The sequence below is a fragment of the Rana temporaria genome, chromosome 6 (assembly GCF_905171775.1).
Source record: "Rana temporaria chromosome 6, aRanTem1.1, whole genome shotgun sequence".
Classification (NCBI taxonomy): Eukaryota; Metazoa; Chordata; class Amphibia; order Anura; family Ranidae; genus Rana; species Rana temporaria.
Window position 1 is genome coordinate 106,547,269 of NC_053494.1, and position 17,458 is coordinate 106,564,726.

Below are 17,458 nucleotides of genomic sequence, written 5' to 3' on the forward strand. Positions count from 1 at the left end.
TTCTTATGAGAGCAAATTTTGCATCTCATTTGGAAACCAAGGACCCAGAGTATGGAGGAAGAATGGAAAGGCACACACTGCAAGATGCTTGAAGTCCAGTGTGAAGTTTCCACAGTCTGTGATGATTTGGGGAGCCATGTCATCTGCTGGTGTTTGTCCACTGTGCTTCATTAAGTCCAGGGTCAACACAGCCATCTACCAGGAGACTTTGGAGCACTTCATGCTTCCTTCTGTAGACGAGCTCTATGGGGATGCTGACTTCATTTTCCAGCAGGACTTGGCACCTGCCCACACTGCCAAAAACACCAAAACCTGGTTCAATGACCATGAGATTACTGTGCTTGATTGGCCAGCAAACTCACCTGACCTGAACCCCATAGAGAATCTATGGGGCATTGCCAAGAGAAAGATGAGAGACATGAGACCAAGCAATGCACAAGAGATGAAGGCTGCTATTGAAGCATCCTGGTCTTCCATAACACCTCAGAAGTGCCACAGGCGGATAGCTTCCATGCCACGCCGCATTGAGACAGTAATTGCTGCAAAAGGGGCCCAAACCAAGAACTGAGTACATATGCATGCTTATACTTTTCAGAGGTCCGATATTATTCTATGTGCAATCCTTGTTTTATTGATTGCATGTAATATTCTAATTTCTTGAGATTGTGGATTTGGGGTTTTCATGAGCTGTAAGCCATAATCCTCACAATTATGACAAATCATTCCTTGAACCATCTTGCTTTGCATGTAATGAGTCTATCTCATATATTAGTTTCACCTCTTAAGTTGCATTAGTGAAATAAATTAACTTTTGCACGATATTCACATTTTTAGAGTTCCACCTGTATATTCAAATCCACTGTTTTCTTGGAAGTATTGGCTGGTATTAAAAAAGAAATACGTTCACTTTTAACCCAAACAGTTAAATTATTTGAGGAAAGTGAGGCCAATAGGACTGAATCAGTGTCAAAATAACTCACAAAAAGTAGGCTCACCACTACTACTAAGTAAAAAATAGGTATGAGCAGAGCGATAAAAAAAAACAGAATGTAACCTAACCGAATGTAAAACGATCAACTAAGTCACTTAAAAACAACCACCAACGGCTGCAAGCAGAGTCACACAGCAGGTAGGTAGACAAAGTGACTGTGTCAGGTCCATCAAGGCAATAGGGGCTAGGGTCTGAAGGGCCTGGTATGGATTGCCAGCAATTGTTTTGTTTCCATTCAGCTGTCAGCGGGGAACCCCACTGACAGCTGATGACTCATCTGTTAACGACGAGGCGGCCAGCTTGCCGGCCTGCTCCTTAGCAACCAGTTTTTCACTGGTTGTTAAGGACGCAGACGGCCCTGCTTCTTAACACGCTACTAAACATAATGCTACGAAACATAACTTACACACCGTGCTAAAATATTAGCATTTTTACCCAGCAATTTCTTGTGAATGAATCCTTAACTGCTTTAGGTATTAGGAGCACAAATTTAATATTATAAACACATTTCAAACATCAGTTTTAGCATTTTAACTTACCGACCACACTTGTCTTTTTTGCTCTGATCTGCTCCAGTTTGTTGTAAAACTTCTATGCACTCAACATTTCTACAAGCAAAACAAGGAATCAAGTTTTCATCTGAAATACCACACATATAATTCTCTTTGTTAAAAATTGGTTTATGCAACGATTGTGAACAGGCCCACAAAAACTTACACTGTTCCCTAAGTACAGTAAGTGTGTGTAATTCATGTCAACATTTTGAAAAAGGCCACAAAGAAAGACAATATAATTTGAAGTGAATGCATTCTGCACTTGCTCCCCCAAAATAATGCATCTGGACCACATTAGCACTATCAGATCCTAAAGGGTATACATATGGAAGCTGGCATTGCTGATGTGGTTTTAAAGGGGCACGCTCCAGAGCTGGCTTTTATACCCTTGCTTCACTACTTTGTAAGTCCCTGTACTGCAGGGGTAGGTAACCTTAAAGAGGTGGAGATCTACCTAAACAATGTGGGAGAAGTTGAAGATCACCAGGGACAGTGTCGTCCAGTGTCGCCTCCTCACATCTGCTGAGGCAGCAGTCAAAGATGTACACGTGCCGCAGCAGGAATTAAACCCCCTATTGCTTTTGGTAGGTGTTACCACCTGCCAAACGTGACCCATTCAATTAAATGGGGCCACTTTGGAAGCGCCCAACAACTGCATGCTTCTGCAGGGTCCCAGGAGTTAAAGCAGGTGGTGGGAAAACAACACAGCGTTGCCTGCTTTAATCCCTTGTTTACTGTACTCCAAAGGTTGCAGGGAATTTGCAGAGCAGCCTCATTCACTTAAATGGGTCATGTTTGGCAGGTGCTACACCCACCAACCATGGCAGGGCGTATAACTCTTGGTGCAGATGTGACATGTGTATACCCCTGGGCACTGCAGCTGAAGGGTGTGCAGTTGGTGCAGGGGTGGTAAAAACATGTCCTAAATATGGGGTTTTACCACCCCTTAAACTTCAAATATAAATGAACCCTTACTGTTCTGAGCCCCCTATAAGGCTGCTTTCACACTGGTGTGCTTTGGTTTACCTGAACCACGTCTGAGAACTTTCTGGGTTAGTTGCATTTTGCCATAGACGTCTATTATATCCTGCAGGTGTGGTGCAATTTCAGAAAGCGCACCAAGAATCCTGCATTTAGAGAGTGCTCCAAACCCCGCAGAATATAATTGACGTCTATGGCTAAGCACAGCAAACCTGCAGGAAAGCTGACGGTACACTGCACTGCATCCACAGTGTGGGTAAACCGCAGCACATCAGTGTGAAAGAAGCCCTAAACTATTATGCCCAGTGCATTGCTTCACACTGACTTGAAAATTTCTTCTTTCCTGCTGCTGGCACCACTCTGGAGACGATTAGCTGGGATAAGAGGTGGAGTGAAGTTGGTATCACTCCGCATGGGACAGGAGCCAGCACTACAGAGGAGGCATTGGCTTATATGGCTCTTGCTTTCTACTACAGCTCCAACTACAAGTAGTCACTTTGCATTGCACTCTGGGATGGTGAGTCAGCAAGCCCAGACTGCTATCTACCAGTCATCTGGCTGCGATCTACTGGTTGCTGACCCCCGCTGTACTGGAACAAGCATATGTATATTAGGTGTCCTATAACACAGTGCTTTAACTGGGCCGGAACGCGGCGGTACTCAGTACCGCCACTTCCAAAAATGGCCCTGGAGAGTACCAGCACCTCTCCGTGCGCCCAGTACGTGGGTTTCCCGTACCGGAACGCAGCCCCAGGCACGGGCGTAGGAACCGGGGGGAACAGGGGGGGGACGCATCCCCCCCAGGAAATAATGCGGGGGGGACTGGTATGGTAAAATCCCCCCCAGATGTGACAGCGCAGTCACTAAACTGTATGCCCGCTGGCGCCGACTCACTGGCTGCCGCGTGCGCTCCTGGCTGGCTCCCGTTCCTCCTGTGCGTCTCCTCGCCCCCCCATGGAGGATTGATTTGGTTCAATCCACCGACGTGCGCCGCGTGACATCACGCCGGCGGCCGGAGGTGAGAGGGGAGGAGGGAGCGAGAGTGACTGTCGGCGCCAGTCAGAGAACAAGTCGTGACTCAGGAGGAGCCTGCTGCTGCGCCTGGGCCTGGCCTGCCTTACTGTATACAGTAAAAACTCTGCAAAAAGTAAGAAAGTATTGTGTATTGGGGAGGGGAGGGGGGGCGGGGTGTTGGACTGAGCTGAGGACCTCAATGTTTTTGTTTTTTTTTCTTTAGTCAGAGAAGGCAAGCTCAAAATAGCAAACATTTTTTTAAACTGCTATTTTTTATTTAAAAAATTATGGTCACCTCAGCCTGAGGTGACCATAATTTTTTTAATAAAAAATAGCAGTTTAAAAAAATGTTTGTTATTTTGAGCTTGCCTTCTCTGACTAAAGAAAAAAAAAAACATTAATTGCAGCCTCACTGTGCCACCAAACGCAGTCACTGTGCCATCATATGCAGTCACTGTGCCCATCAAACGTAGTAGCCACTGTGCCCATCAATTGTCGCCACTGTGCCCATCACACGCAGCCACTGTGCCATCACACGCAGCCACTGTGCCATCACACGCAGCCAGTGTGCCATCACACGCAGCCAGTGTGCCATCACACGCAGCCACTGTGCCCATCAAACGCAGCCACTGTGCCCATCAATTGTCACCACTGTGCTCATCACACGCAGCCACTGTGCCATCACACGCAGCCACTGTGCCATCACATGCAGCCACTGTGCCCATCAAACGCAGCCACTGTGCCCATCAATTGTCGCCACTGTGCCCAAACGCATCCACTGTGCCAATCACACACAGCCACTGTGCCCATCAATTGTCGCCACTGTGCCACCATTTTTACTGATGCCATGTGGGTTAATTTTTATTTATGCCATGTGGGTTGATTTTTACTAATGCCATGTGGGTTGATTTTTACTGATGCCATGTGGGTTAATTTTTACTGATGCCATGTGGGTTGATTTTTACTGATGCCATGTGGGTTGATTTTTACTGATGCCATGTGGGTTAATTTTTACTGATGCCATGTGGGTTAATTTTTACTGATGCCATGTGGGTTGGTTTTTGCTATACCGGTTGATTTTTACTGATGCCATGTGTCAGTTGAGTTTTACTGATACTATCAGGAGGACATCAGTAAAAATCAACTAACATTTCAGCATAGCATTGCTTGATTCATTGGTTTTTACTAATGCTATATGTCGGTTTATTTTTACTAATGCTATGATGGTTTATTTTTTTATTGCTGGATATTGCTCTTCGCATTACCCTCTCTGGATTGCTTTAATAGTTTGATTTATTGGCTTGAGATACGAATATACCTGGCGAGTAAAAATGCTGTCCCCCCCAGATTTGTAAGGGTTCCTACACCCATGGCCCCAGGCCAGGAATATGATGATCATCATATTCAGTGCTGGACTGGGCTGGTTATACTCTAGCTGCAGCATACAAGGGCCTGATACTAGTATCAGGCCCTTGTATGCAGAGCAGCCGCGGCGCTAAAACTTCCTGTTCCCTCCTCCCGGCTCCCGGCCCCCGGCCCTGTCACTCACCCTCCTCCGGCTCCTCCTCCCCGGCGCCTAATAGAGTACCGACACCTCTATTGGCCCACTTAAAGCACTGCTATAACACACATGCTTGTCCCTGCTTAGTGACTCAATAAGATGTAAAGCAATAACCAGTGGTGAATTGAGGTTTTGTGCTGCCCTAGGCCTGACTAAACTCGTGCAACCCCTAATTTAAATATGACCCACCCCTTCCTGTCGAGGCCACACCCCTTGTTGTTTAAGAACCGCCCTACAATTTTCGAGTGGGGACACTAGTTCTGAGGGTCTGAGGGGGGGCGGCAATGGATTCCCTTAATTTGCATAATTTACTCTGAAGGGAAATCTCTGCAATGGGACAGGGATGGTACAAAAAAAAAGTGTTGCCTATAGTTCTACTTTAAGCACAAAAATCTGATAATTTTATGGTGAGGACTAAGAAGATATAACCATGCCAATATTGCAGCAGAAAATATATAGCACAGTGAGGAAGGTTTGTGGTCCAGGATGATAGGACAATCAAAATTAGAAGCGGCGCCCCCCCCCCCCACAGTTGCGGAATGCCGGCTGCCCGCATACAGGAAGCAGTGCAGCCGCTTTATGGGGACGCTAGACTAATTTTCCTTTCAGCCCAGTCTGCCCCATAAGAATGGCGCTAAACTAACAGTGTAGTGCAAGTCGGCGGAGACTCTTTCTGTGCTGCCCCCCTGCTGGCCTAGGCCTGGGCCTTGTTGGCCTAGGCCAGGATACACCATTGGCAATAACATGAATGCTAGCTTTGGAGCTTGGTCATTGGTCAAATCAGGTTAACAATGGCAGATCCTGTATTTATACATCAAGAGTTACTTTTAATATAGGGGATACTCCTTAACCTAACACACTTTTTATACATTATTTACAAAGCTACAGCCAAGAACATAACATGGCAGACAATAGGCCCTCTTCAAATCCAATTTGTTTTTTATATCATGATTTAAAAATACACGCAAAATTACTATCAGAGATACCAGCCATTTCATCTTCACTTGTTACCAGTGACAGGTGGGCTTTTTATACATTTCTCCAAGCAGGCTACCAATTTTAGAAAGACAAATATACATCCATGTTGAATGTACTACTTATGCCTCAAGGCCATAAATTCACAGATTAATACAGTTAATGGATAATAATGTCTAAATAACTACATGAATAACTTTGCCTCTATGTAATGTCTTCACTATTGATTCTCTTCACTATCATTTATTGATCTGCCTTTCTTTTTTGGTATCCAATGGACAACACTTGGCAATTGTCTCTCAAAACCTGCTATAAAGCATTTTAAGGTATATCAAAAGTCAAACATCAGATTTTGATTGTAAATATAATTGCATGCAGTTGAGTAATTCACAGCAAATCTTGAGCAATACCATTTGGTAACACCAGTCATTTACTTAAAGCGGGGGTTCACCCAAAACAATTTTTTTAACCTGACATTCAGCCGAGTTGTCAGAATGTCAATCGGCTGTTTTTTTTTTATTTCAGTGCCGTACATACCGTATTTTCACCGCCGCATTCCGGGTATGTAATCTGCGGGACTGGGCGTTCCTAATTGATTGACATCCTTCCGCCCAGTTGCCGAAAGAAGCCGAACGTCGGTGCGCAGGCGCCGTATAGAACCGACTCGCAGTCCGGATTCTTTGGGCAACTCATGACGCGCTGTATGCGCCGGTCGGAAGGATGTCAATCAATTAGGAACGCCCAGTCCCACAGATTACATACCCGGAAGCGGTGGTGAAAATACGGTATGTACGGCACTGAAATAAAAAAAAACAGCTGATTGTCATCCTGATAACTCGGCTGAATGTCATGTTAAAAAATTTTTTTGGGGTGAACCTCCGCTTTAACTATCATGAAAGAGGATATTCAGTACATGAATGTTAAATCGTCAGCAACAGTTGCAAATGGTGTGGACAATAAAGATACAGCATTTGCTAACAGAGCATTACAAAATAAACAAAATATAGAAAGTCTCCATAACATCTTCAAAATATACTCCTACTTCATCAACACCACAATGCTACCAATTCACTCCCTTGTTATCTTTTGCCTTGACTGTTTCAACTCCCTCATTGGTGGCCTATAAGGATGAGCTTCGTGTTCGAGTCAAACTCATGTTCGACTCGAACATCGTATGTTCGACCGTTCGTCTAAATACGAACGTTTCGGGCCGTTCGTGCCAAATTCAAGTGGCGTGTCATGGCCCATAATTCACTGCAGAATCGCAGTGCATTGCTGGCTGATGATTGCCCAAGTATGCACTATGACCCGCATGCTTGGCCAACCACAGCGCGCAAAAAACTGAGAGCCATAATTGGCCAAAGCCAGGGTGGCTTTGGCCAATTATGGCTCAGGGGGTTTAGTACACGCCCCACACTATATAAGGCCGCCTGGAAGTCGGCCTTGTGTAACAGTCTATAAAGGCAGGTAAGGGTCAGATCTCTTCGCCGCTCTGCTTAGTCTTTAATAGTTCCATACTGTTTGAGGAGGAGGAGTGGGTGGCTGCACTACTCTATAGATACGCCAGACCTTCAGAAGTGAAGAAGGATGGCAAGGGAATAATCCATGAGTGAGACATGGAGACATGGAGAGTATATGAGGATCTGTGCCTGTGAAATACAGCTGTGAAAGCAGGGTGCACACAGAGTTTGAGTGGATCAGTGTACCGCTGTGCATACGTGACCAATATAAATACGCCAGGACTTAAAGACCCCTACTTCTCTCCGGACAGGTCACGTGAGTAACGGACTGCAAATAAATGTTAATTGAAATTGGAAGATTAATGGAATGGAATGTGGAAGGGCTAAATGCCATTTCTGAGCCGTATCTGCTTTTTTTCTGTTTTTTGTTTCACTTTTTTTTTGCTCTCCCTCTCTTTTTCTGCTCTCTCCTGCTCCCCTGCTGGCGGCTCTAAATGCTACATGAAGTAGCAGGTAACAGTGATACAGTATATGAGGGGATTTGCGCAAATATAGTAGCAGCAGCAGAAACAGTCTAAAATAAGTGCCACTAAAGTGTTCTTCTTGGATGTATACTGAGCATTGATTGGTGTGTGTCAGTGATTACTCGGGAGTAGATTGGTATATTAGGCACACCATTAAAAAAAAAAAAAAAAACGATCCCCTTTTTTTTTTTTTTTTTTTTTGAAGAATGGCGGCAGCTATAAAAAAAGGACAGTCCAATCAGGAGAGTGGGTGCCCCCAGATAACACGAGCTGCGAAAGATAAAGAGAAGGCCGCGCAAGCGGCAGCAGCAGCAGCGGTAGCAGCAGCCAAATTGGAGCAGTTTTCGCATACCTTAGCAAAATCACCTGGAAAAGTGGCACAGCACTCACAATCACAGGTTAAAAATCAAACGGGGGGAGCAACGGACAGGAAAAGTGGCGGACAAGGTTCATCAGCTCCCAAAGTAAAAAAAATCCTGTGGTGGAGCCCCAAGGGGGGGGCGCAATGGCATCAGCATCAGCAAAAACTTTTGTAGAAGCTCCTGCAGTAAATACAGCAGATGACCCCAGGCGGGAAGAAGAGCCAACACTGAAGGAGATACTAAGCGCCATAAACGCATGCAGAGGGTCACTGAATAATTTGACCAACCAGATAAAAGAAATAAAGGAAGAATTAGGGATAATGGGCCAGGAACTACAAAAGACTGTACAAAGGATAACATCAGCAGAAGAGAGAGTGAGTCAAGTAGAGGATGAGGTGTATATTTTAAAACAACAGATGCAAGAATTAAAGGAACAAAATGGATGGCAGGCATCTAAACTTGACGAAATTGAAAATAGGCTACGCAGAAATAATATTCGGGTAGTGGGCCTCCCGGAACATAGTGAGGGTACTGACCCCATAAAATTTTTTGAAAAATGGTTCAGAGACATTCTTGGGGAAGATGCCTTTTCACCGCTCTTTGCAATAGAAAGGGCCCATAGAACTCCGTACAGAGCGCACCTCAAGGATGGACACCCTCGGCCCATACTCCTGAAGTTTCTCAATTTTACTGACAAGGTAGCAGCATTGCAAAAAGCAAGAGAGAAAGGGGACATTTTTTACAACGGCTCAAGGATATCATTATTTCCAGATTTTTCTCCAGAACTCAGTAAACGTAGGGCGGAGTTTACACCCATCAAACGTAATCTATTAAAGAACAAAATGAAATATGCACTATTATATCCAGCACGTCTAAGAATAATGACAGCAGAAGGCCCCCAGTTTTTTGATACACCAGGAAAAGCAGCACAGTGGCTGGAACAGAACAAAGCACAGGAACAACCTATGAGCTGATTGACTGAATAAAACGGAATAAGGGTTACATAATGGGAGGGTGGGGAGGGGGGCTGGGGTTTTTTTTTTTTTTTTTTTTTTTTTTTGTTGTTTCTCTTTTATGGGGAACAACCGGGAATTATTTCTTGGAAAACCTAGGAGGAGAATGGATAGAAAAACTAACCTACTTTAAACACATATTAGAGGAGAAGGGGGAAGGAGGGGAAGGGGGGGGGGAAATTCATATATTGATATTTATAGATATAAAATGTGTTAGGGGGGTAAAGGGAAGTAAAGCAGTATACATTTATATATACACGTTAGTACGTGTGCACACTAAATTAGAGAACCCACCACTCCCCCTCTCCTTGTCCCCCCCCCTTTTTTTTTTTTTTGGGACGAGGGCAGGGGAAGGATTCACACGGGATCACGATAGATATGGATGGCAATGTAAGGGAAGGATGGAAGGAAGAGGTCACATGTATAGCCCTAAGGGTAGTCCTAGATAGGCAGGGTGGGAGGGGAGGAGGGGGGAGGGGGGGTTAAATTAAATTATATCATAGCACAAGCATCACGTTTCACTTATTTAGCACAAGGGAAGGAATTGCGTTTGAATATACACTTAAATGCTTTTTTCTTTTTCTCTTCCTGGGTAGTTTTAAAAATGGTATATAATTTTTTACCTTCTGATGTTAAGGGTCTGTTTTAGATTGATATCTTTGGTTGGGTATGAGACCTAAAATGATAAATATAGGCTCCTGGAATGTCCGGGGGATGGGGGACCCAGTGAAAAAAGCTGCAGTTTTCACTACCCTGGAGTGGTATGGGGTAGAGGTGATTTGTATTCAAGAGACCCATTTGACTAAAGAAACAAAGTTAAGACTGGTTAATAAAAGAAAATATCAAAGCCAGTACCACTCTGTCTACACCTCTTACTCCAGAGGAGTGAGCATAGTGGTAAAAACTGGCGTATCATTTGTATGCATGGAGGCAAGAATAGATGAATTGGGCCGCTATATTTTTTTGCACTGTTTGATAGAAAACGTACCGTATGTATTGGCCAATATTTATATACCTCCTCCCTTTAAGATGGAGGTTTTATATAAATTGATGAAATTTGTGGTAAATAAAGTAAATATCCCGGTATTAGTGGTTGGAGACCTAAATAACGTGCTAAATAGAACGAGGGATAGATTTCCACCAGGGGCACGGAGCCTAGGGGAAGGTGAGGGGCGTCTAAACCAATTTCTGAAAGAGGTTGGGTGGTGGGACATTTGGAGGGTGAAACACCCAGATTTGCGGCAGTATTCCTGTTTTTCAAGTACATATTCCACATTATCAAGAATAGATATGGCCCTGGGAAATGGTGCATGTTTACATGTAGTTAGTAAAATATCATACTACCCAAGAGGGGTTTCTGATCACTCCCCTCTGGTGCTGTCACTAAATACAGGGAAGAAATGTCCCCTAAGTAATTGGAAAATAAGTCCCTTCTGGTTAGAAGTGATGGGGAAGCCAGAAGAAATTAGCACCAAATTGAGGGAATTTCTGGACTTTAACACGGGGACAGCGCCAGAGGGAGTGGTGTGGGACGCCCTAAAGGCATTCCTCAGGGGTATATTGATCCAGCAGGTAGCTAAGATTAAGAGAAACTCAAGGGAATGGGAGGAGAAAATCAGGGAAGAGGTCCTAGAGGCTGAAAAGCAATATGTGGAAAATCCAACATCGTCTAAACAACAACTATGGTTGGAGAAGCAACAGGAATACAAGTTAGTGGTAAATAAGAAAGTTGAAAATAAGCGTCTATTTCAGGAGCAGAGTGCTTTTTCGGAGGGGGAAAGTGTGGGCCATACTTTGGCCCTCCTAGCAAAAACTAATATGGCACCCTCTAATGTTCCAGCAGTTAGGATGGTAGGAGGTGGGATATCATCTGAAACATCTGTAATAGTGGATACGTTTGCAGCCTACTATAAAGATTTATACAGTTCAAAAAAGGGGGAAGCTAAAGGGCAGATGGAAGAATTCTTTAAAGGAATAGAAACCCCATCTCTATCAGAGGAAGATAGAAATGTCATGGAATCCCCAATTACATTAATGGAACTACAACAGGCAGTCAAAGGACTCTCTAATCAAAAGTCCCCAGGGCCAGATGGCCTGCCAGCGGAGATTTACAAGCAATATGGTGAGGTGCTGCTCCCTGAACTATTAAAAACGCTGAATTGGGCGATAGAAGGAGGAAGGCTACCCCCCTCAATGATGGAAGCAATTATTATAGTGCTCCAGAAGGAAGGGAAGGATCAACTAGATACATCATCTTATAGACCCATATCTTTGCTTTGTTCAGATGTAAAAATATTGTCCAAGGTATTGGCAACGAGAATAAACAAATATATACAGAAATTAATACATCCAGACCAATCTGGATTTATTCCAAATAGGTCCACGAGTATAAACATAAGAAGGCTGTACCTAAACTTACAGACTCCAACGGAGAATGTGGGAGATAGATCTATTCTATCATTGGATGCCACCAAGGCCTTTGATAGCCTGGAGTGGGACTATCTCTGGCACGCTCTGGAGAAGTTTGGGTTTGGTCCATCTTTTATTAAATGGATAAAGCTATTGTATAATTCCCCAAGGGCCAAAATAAAAATAAATAATGAAGTCTCACAGTCGTTTGAACTGGAAAGGGGAACGCGACAGGGATGTCCATTGTCCCCCCTCCTCTTTGCCCTGGCAATTGAGCCCTTGGCGATTGCTATTAGAGCAAGACAGGAAATACAGGGGTTCCAGAGAGGAGTAGAGGAGGAAAAAGTCGCGCTGTATGCGGACGATATCCTTCTTTTTTTAGGTAACTCCACAACCTCCCTTAAAACTGCAGTTCAAACAGTAGAAGCGTTCGGACGATTCTCGGGTCTAGTGATAAACTGGGAAAAGTCAACACTCTTGTTAGTGGACCCGGTAAGTAATATGGACGGAATAGGAATCCCTCAATTAAAAACTGGGGAGAAGATGGAGTACCTAGGCATTGTGGTAACATGTAACCCAGAACAGTTTGTGAATGATAACCTAGTGCCACTTCTGGGTAAATTTAAACGCAAAGCGGAGATATGGGGACATTTGCCACTGTCGGTGGCCGGTCGCAGTAATTTAATTAAAATGATATGGATGCCACAATTGCTCTATATACTCCACAACTCCCCAGTATGGATTGACAACCAATGGTTTAAAAAGATAGAGACCCTCTTTAGGACCCTAATTTGGAAAAAGGGTAAAGCAAGGATCAGTCTCCGAACATTGCAATTACCAACAAACAGAGGCGGGCTGGCGGTTCCACATCCTTATAGTTATTATCTGGCGGCACAGTTACAGCATTTGGGGGGGTGTAGTATAGAGGGCGGAGGAAATGCGAGCGGGAAAATGATACTAAGAGGGTCACCACATAGATCTGTAATAGAGACCTTAGAAGCCAATTCCTTTTTGGTGAAGAATCCAACAGTAAAGATGGTGGTGAGAATATGGCAAGCAGCAAAACTAGCGTTGGGCTATAAAGGATTAACAGAATATTCCCCATTATGGGATAACAATAATTTAAAAGAAATTTTGGCCATGGGGAAACTAAAAGAATGGGAGAAACGGGGGATAACCAGAGTGGCACAACTGTATACAGGTTGCACATTAAAACTCTTTTCAGAGCTAAGCAGTGAATTTAGCATTCCAAACTCCATGTTTTTTACTTATTTACAGGTTAGACACGCACTACAAGCCCAATTTAAATTACAGCCGGTAAGCTGGCAAAAGCTCACGCATCTCCAAAGATTAATTAAAACAGGGGTTCTGAAAGGTCTTATCTCAGAATTATATGAACAGATCAGTGATCAGTTAATAGGAAAAGAGAAGTTGAGCAGGAATAAACAGAGATGGGAGGAGGATATTGGACCTTTAACGAACGACCAATGGGATAGGATACTGGAACTAGGGACAAGGGTCTCACTAGCCCCGTCACAACGGGTCTCCCATTTATTCCTCCTACACAGGGTCTATTATACTCCAAAAAAACTATATGGATTTGGATGGAAGCTGGATGACAAATGTCCCAGATGCCAAGATACAGGGGACCTCATCCACATGATGTGGAAATGCCCAAAGTTGCATAGGCACTGGGTTGGAATTTTGGACACTATAAATGCAACTTTCGGTATCACTCTGGAACTTGAAGCTAGGGTCTGCTTATTAGGATGTATTGAGGAGGGAATGGGGCAGAGGGATACATTAGAAGCAGTTATAAGATGCCTGTTTCAGGCGAGGAAACTAATAGCACTAAAATGGCAAGCACAAAATCCACCCACAGTAGAGGAATGGTTTAATGTAATAAATAGCACAATTGGGAAGGAAAGGGCAACATGGATTAGAAGGGGTAACCTCAAAAAATTTAAAGCAATATGGGAACAGTGGTTATGTAAAATAGGTCGTTCACTTTAAATTAAGGAATGATGGGTAATAATCTAAGGAAAAGAATAGAACTAAAAACGTGTATGCACTCTAAAGTAAGATAGGAGGGAGGGAGGGGAAGGAGGGGGGAGTGGGACGAATGGTCACTTTTAATGTTTGTAATTAATCTCCTGTATGCACATAAAATGCACTAAGTATGGAAAAAAAACGGATTTGTAAATCGCTCTTTGTATTTGTATGGAAACAATAAAAAAAAGTATTGAAGTTAAAAAAAAAGGAAGTCGGCCTTGTGTAGATGTTGCGGTGGTTAAGTGGACAGAGAGAGACAGAGAGAGAGAGAGTGTCATTTTTTTTAAAGTTAGATAGAGCAGGCAGGCAGACAGGCTAGTCAGTTAGAGTTACAGTGTGTAGAGGATATATATGCATCCCAGGTGTTGTATATATATTTATACACTGTATTAAATTTAGCTAGATCCGCTCTTCCTAATATACTGACAGTGACAGGCAGGCTGGTGATTGTGCTAGCTGCAGTATTCTCACTTGGTGTACTGTGTCCTCTGCAAAGTGTGCACCTAAAGCTACGTGCATACAATTGCTGTTGTTCTCATATTAATACCACAGGCAGTGGCTGATCAGCAAGTATTCTCACTAGGGATGAGCTTCGTATTCGATCATTCGTCGAATTACGAAGGTTTTGGGCCGTTCCCGCCAAATTCGAGTTGAGTTTCACAGCCCATAATTCACTGCGGCATCGCAGTGCATTGCTGGCTGATGATTGGCCAAGCATGCACTATGACCCGCATGCTTGGCCAATCACAGCTTGCAAAAAACAGAGAGCCATAATTGGCCAAAGCCAGGGGTGGCTTCGGCCAATTATGGCTCAGGGGGTTTAGTACACGCCCCACACTATAAAAGGCCGCCTGCAGGTCGGCCTTCTGTAGTGTGTTGCGGTGATTAAAAGAGAGAAGACAGAGAGAGAGAGAGAGTGTCATTTTTAGTAGGTAGATAGAGCAGGCAGGCAGGCTAGTCAGTTAAAGTTACAGTGTGTAGAGGATAGATATGCATCCCAGGTGTTGTATATATATTTATACACTGTATAGTTTAGCTAGATCTGCACTTTCTAATTTACTGGCAGGCAGGTGATTGTGCTAGCTGCAGTATTCTCACGTGGTGTACTGCCTGTGTCCTCTGCAGTGTGCACCTAGAGCTACATGGTGTGCACTGCCTGTGTCCTCTGCAGTGTGCACCTAAAGCTACGTGGTGTGTACTGGTCCTCTGCAGTGTGCACCTAAAGTTACTTGGTGTGTACTGCCTGTGTCCTCTGCAGTGTGCACCTAAAGCTACATGGTGTGTACTGCCTGTGTCCTCTGCAGTGTGCACCTAAAGCTACGTGGTATGTGTACTGCCTGTGTCCTCTGCAGTGTGCACCTAAAGCTACTGGGTGTGTACTGCCTGTGTCCTCTGCATAGGGTGCCCACATGTCCCGGATTGCCCAGGACTGTCCCGCAATTGACATGTCTGTCCCGGGCCCCAGGCACCTTCATTCCGGGACAATACAATGTCCCGGAATGAAATAGAGGACACAGCCACCCCCTACTAACTAATATCTACATTTTCGAAAATGGTTGCTAGCGCTGGCTCTGCCTGGCATCTTGCAACCAGTGACAATTTACTCTCAGACAGTGAGACCGGGAGCAAGGCCTGCGCCTAGTGCAGCGCTGCTGTCCCCACCCCCCAGGGCACCTCCTCCTTCGCAGCAGGGACCGGTATGATCTTCACTCTCCAGATAGTGACGCCACTCCTTTCCTACTACACACGTGGCTCATGCAGAGGGAGTGACAGCAGCACTGTATCTCGTGGCAGGCTATGCGTGGCAAGCGGCACTCCAGCTGGTGGCAAGTGGCACATTCACCTGACAAAAAACTTGCCGCCTAGTTCCCCATCAACCCTGAGACTACATTACCCCCCGCCCCCCTTATCTTTTTTTGGGGGAAGGTGAGAGAGGGGGTGTGTCCCTGAATGGCAGTTTGGAAATGTGGTCACCCTACCTCTGCAGTGTGCACCTAAAGCTACGTGGTGTGTGTACTGCCCGTGTCCTCTGCAGTGTGCACCTAAAGCTACGTGGTGTGTGTACTGTCTGTGTCTGTGCTATTTTTCTCAATGATTTTCAATGATTTTCATCCATATTGCAGGGACCAGACATTACATTAAAGCCGCAAGCAGTTTTAAATTACTTTTTTCTTATAGTAATCTCATTTTGTACAGGGACAGTTCTAAACAGGTGCCACTTCACAGGCATACTATAGACACCCAGCAGGTACGATATTTAAAGGAATTTTTCCTTTTTTTTTTCACATCATTAAAATCACTGCTCCAGAAAAAACAACAGTTTTTAAAACTTTTTTTCCATTGATACATGTTCCCTGGGGCAAGACCCGGATTCTCAAAGACGTTTTACGACAATATCTTGCATATTAGGCTTTAAAATGAGCACTTTTGAATTCGAACGTTCGAGTCCCATAGACGTCAATGGGGTTCTAAATGTTCGCGCGAACGGTCGGTCCGTTCGAAGGTTCTGGTGCAAACCAAACGAGGCGGGGGGGTGTTCGGCTCATCCCTAATTCTCACTTGGTGTACTGTGTCCTCTGCAGAGTGTGCACCTAAAGCTATGTGAATACAATTGCTGTTGTTCTCATATTAATACCACAGGCAGTGGCTGATCAGCAAGTATTCTTACTTGGTGTACTGTGTCCTCTGCACAGTGTGCACCTAAAGCCACGTGAATACAATTGATGTTGTTCTCATATTAATACCACAGGAAGTGGCTGATCAGCAAGTATTCTCACTTGGTGTACTGTGTCCTCTGCAGAGTGTGCACCTAAAGCTACGTGAATACAATTGCTGTTGTTCTCATATTAATACCACAGGCAGTGGCTGATCAGCAAGTATTCTCACTTGGTGTACTGTGTCCTCTGCACAGTGTGCACCTAAAGCTATGTGAATACAATTGCTGTTGTACTCATATTAATACCACAGGCAGTGGCTGATCAGCAAGTATTCTCACTTGGTGTACTGTGTCCTCTGCAGAGTGTGCACCTAAAGCTACGTGAATACAATTGCTGTTGTTTTCATATTAATACCACAGGCAGGGATCTGCAAGTATTTTCACTTGGTGTACTGTGTCCTCTGCACAGTGTGCACCTAAAGCTACGTCAATAAATTTGCTGGTGTTCTCATATTAAAACCACAGGCAGGGATCTTTAAAAAAGTACCAGTTCAAAATTAAAAACAGATTCTACTTAACAACAAACCTACAGTCTCTGTCTTGTTTGCACCGCCTGTATACTGCTGTTCAAAGTATATAGGGCCAAAGGGGCTGGTAATGACCTGGGGGGAAGGGGGGAAACACATGCTATTTTTCTCAATGATTTTCATCCATATTGCAGGGACCAGACATTACATTAAAGCCGCAAGAATTTTTAAATTACTTTTTTTCTATAGTAATGTCATTTTGTGCAGGGACAGTTCTAAACACGTGCAAGTTCACAGGCATACTATAGACACCCAGCAGGTACGATATTTAAAGGAATTTTTCAAATAATTTTTTTCACTTTAAGCATCAGTAAAATCA

General features: G+C 44.2%; 1 protein-coding gene across 1 annotated transcript in view; it reads right to left on the reverse strand.

Moving 5' to 3' along the window:
* Window positions 1-17,458, reverse strand: part of ANKRD44 (ankyrin repeat domain 44) — a 217,624-nt gene that overhangs the window by 103,210 nt on the left and 96,956 nt on the right. The window contains 1 exon segment of the mRNA XM_040357119.1: window positions 1,531-1,599. Within this exon segment, the coding sequence (XP_040213053.1) occupies window positions 1,531-1,599 (69 nt within the window).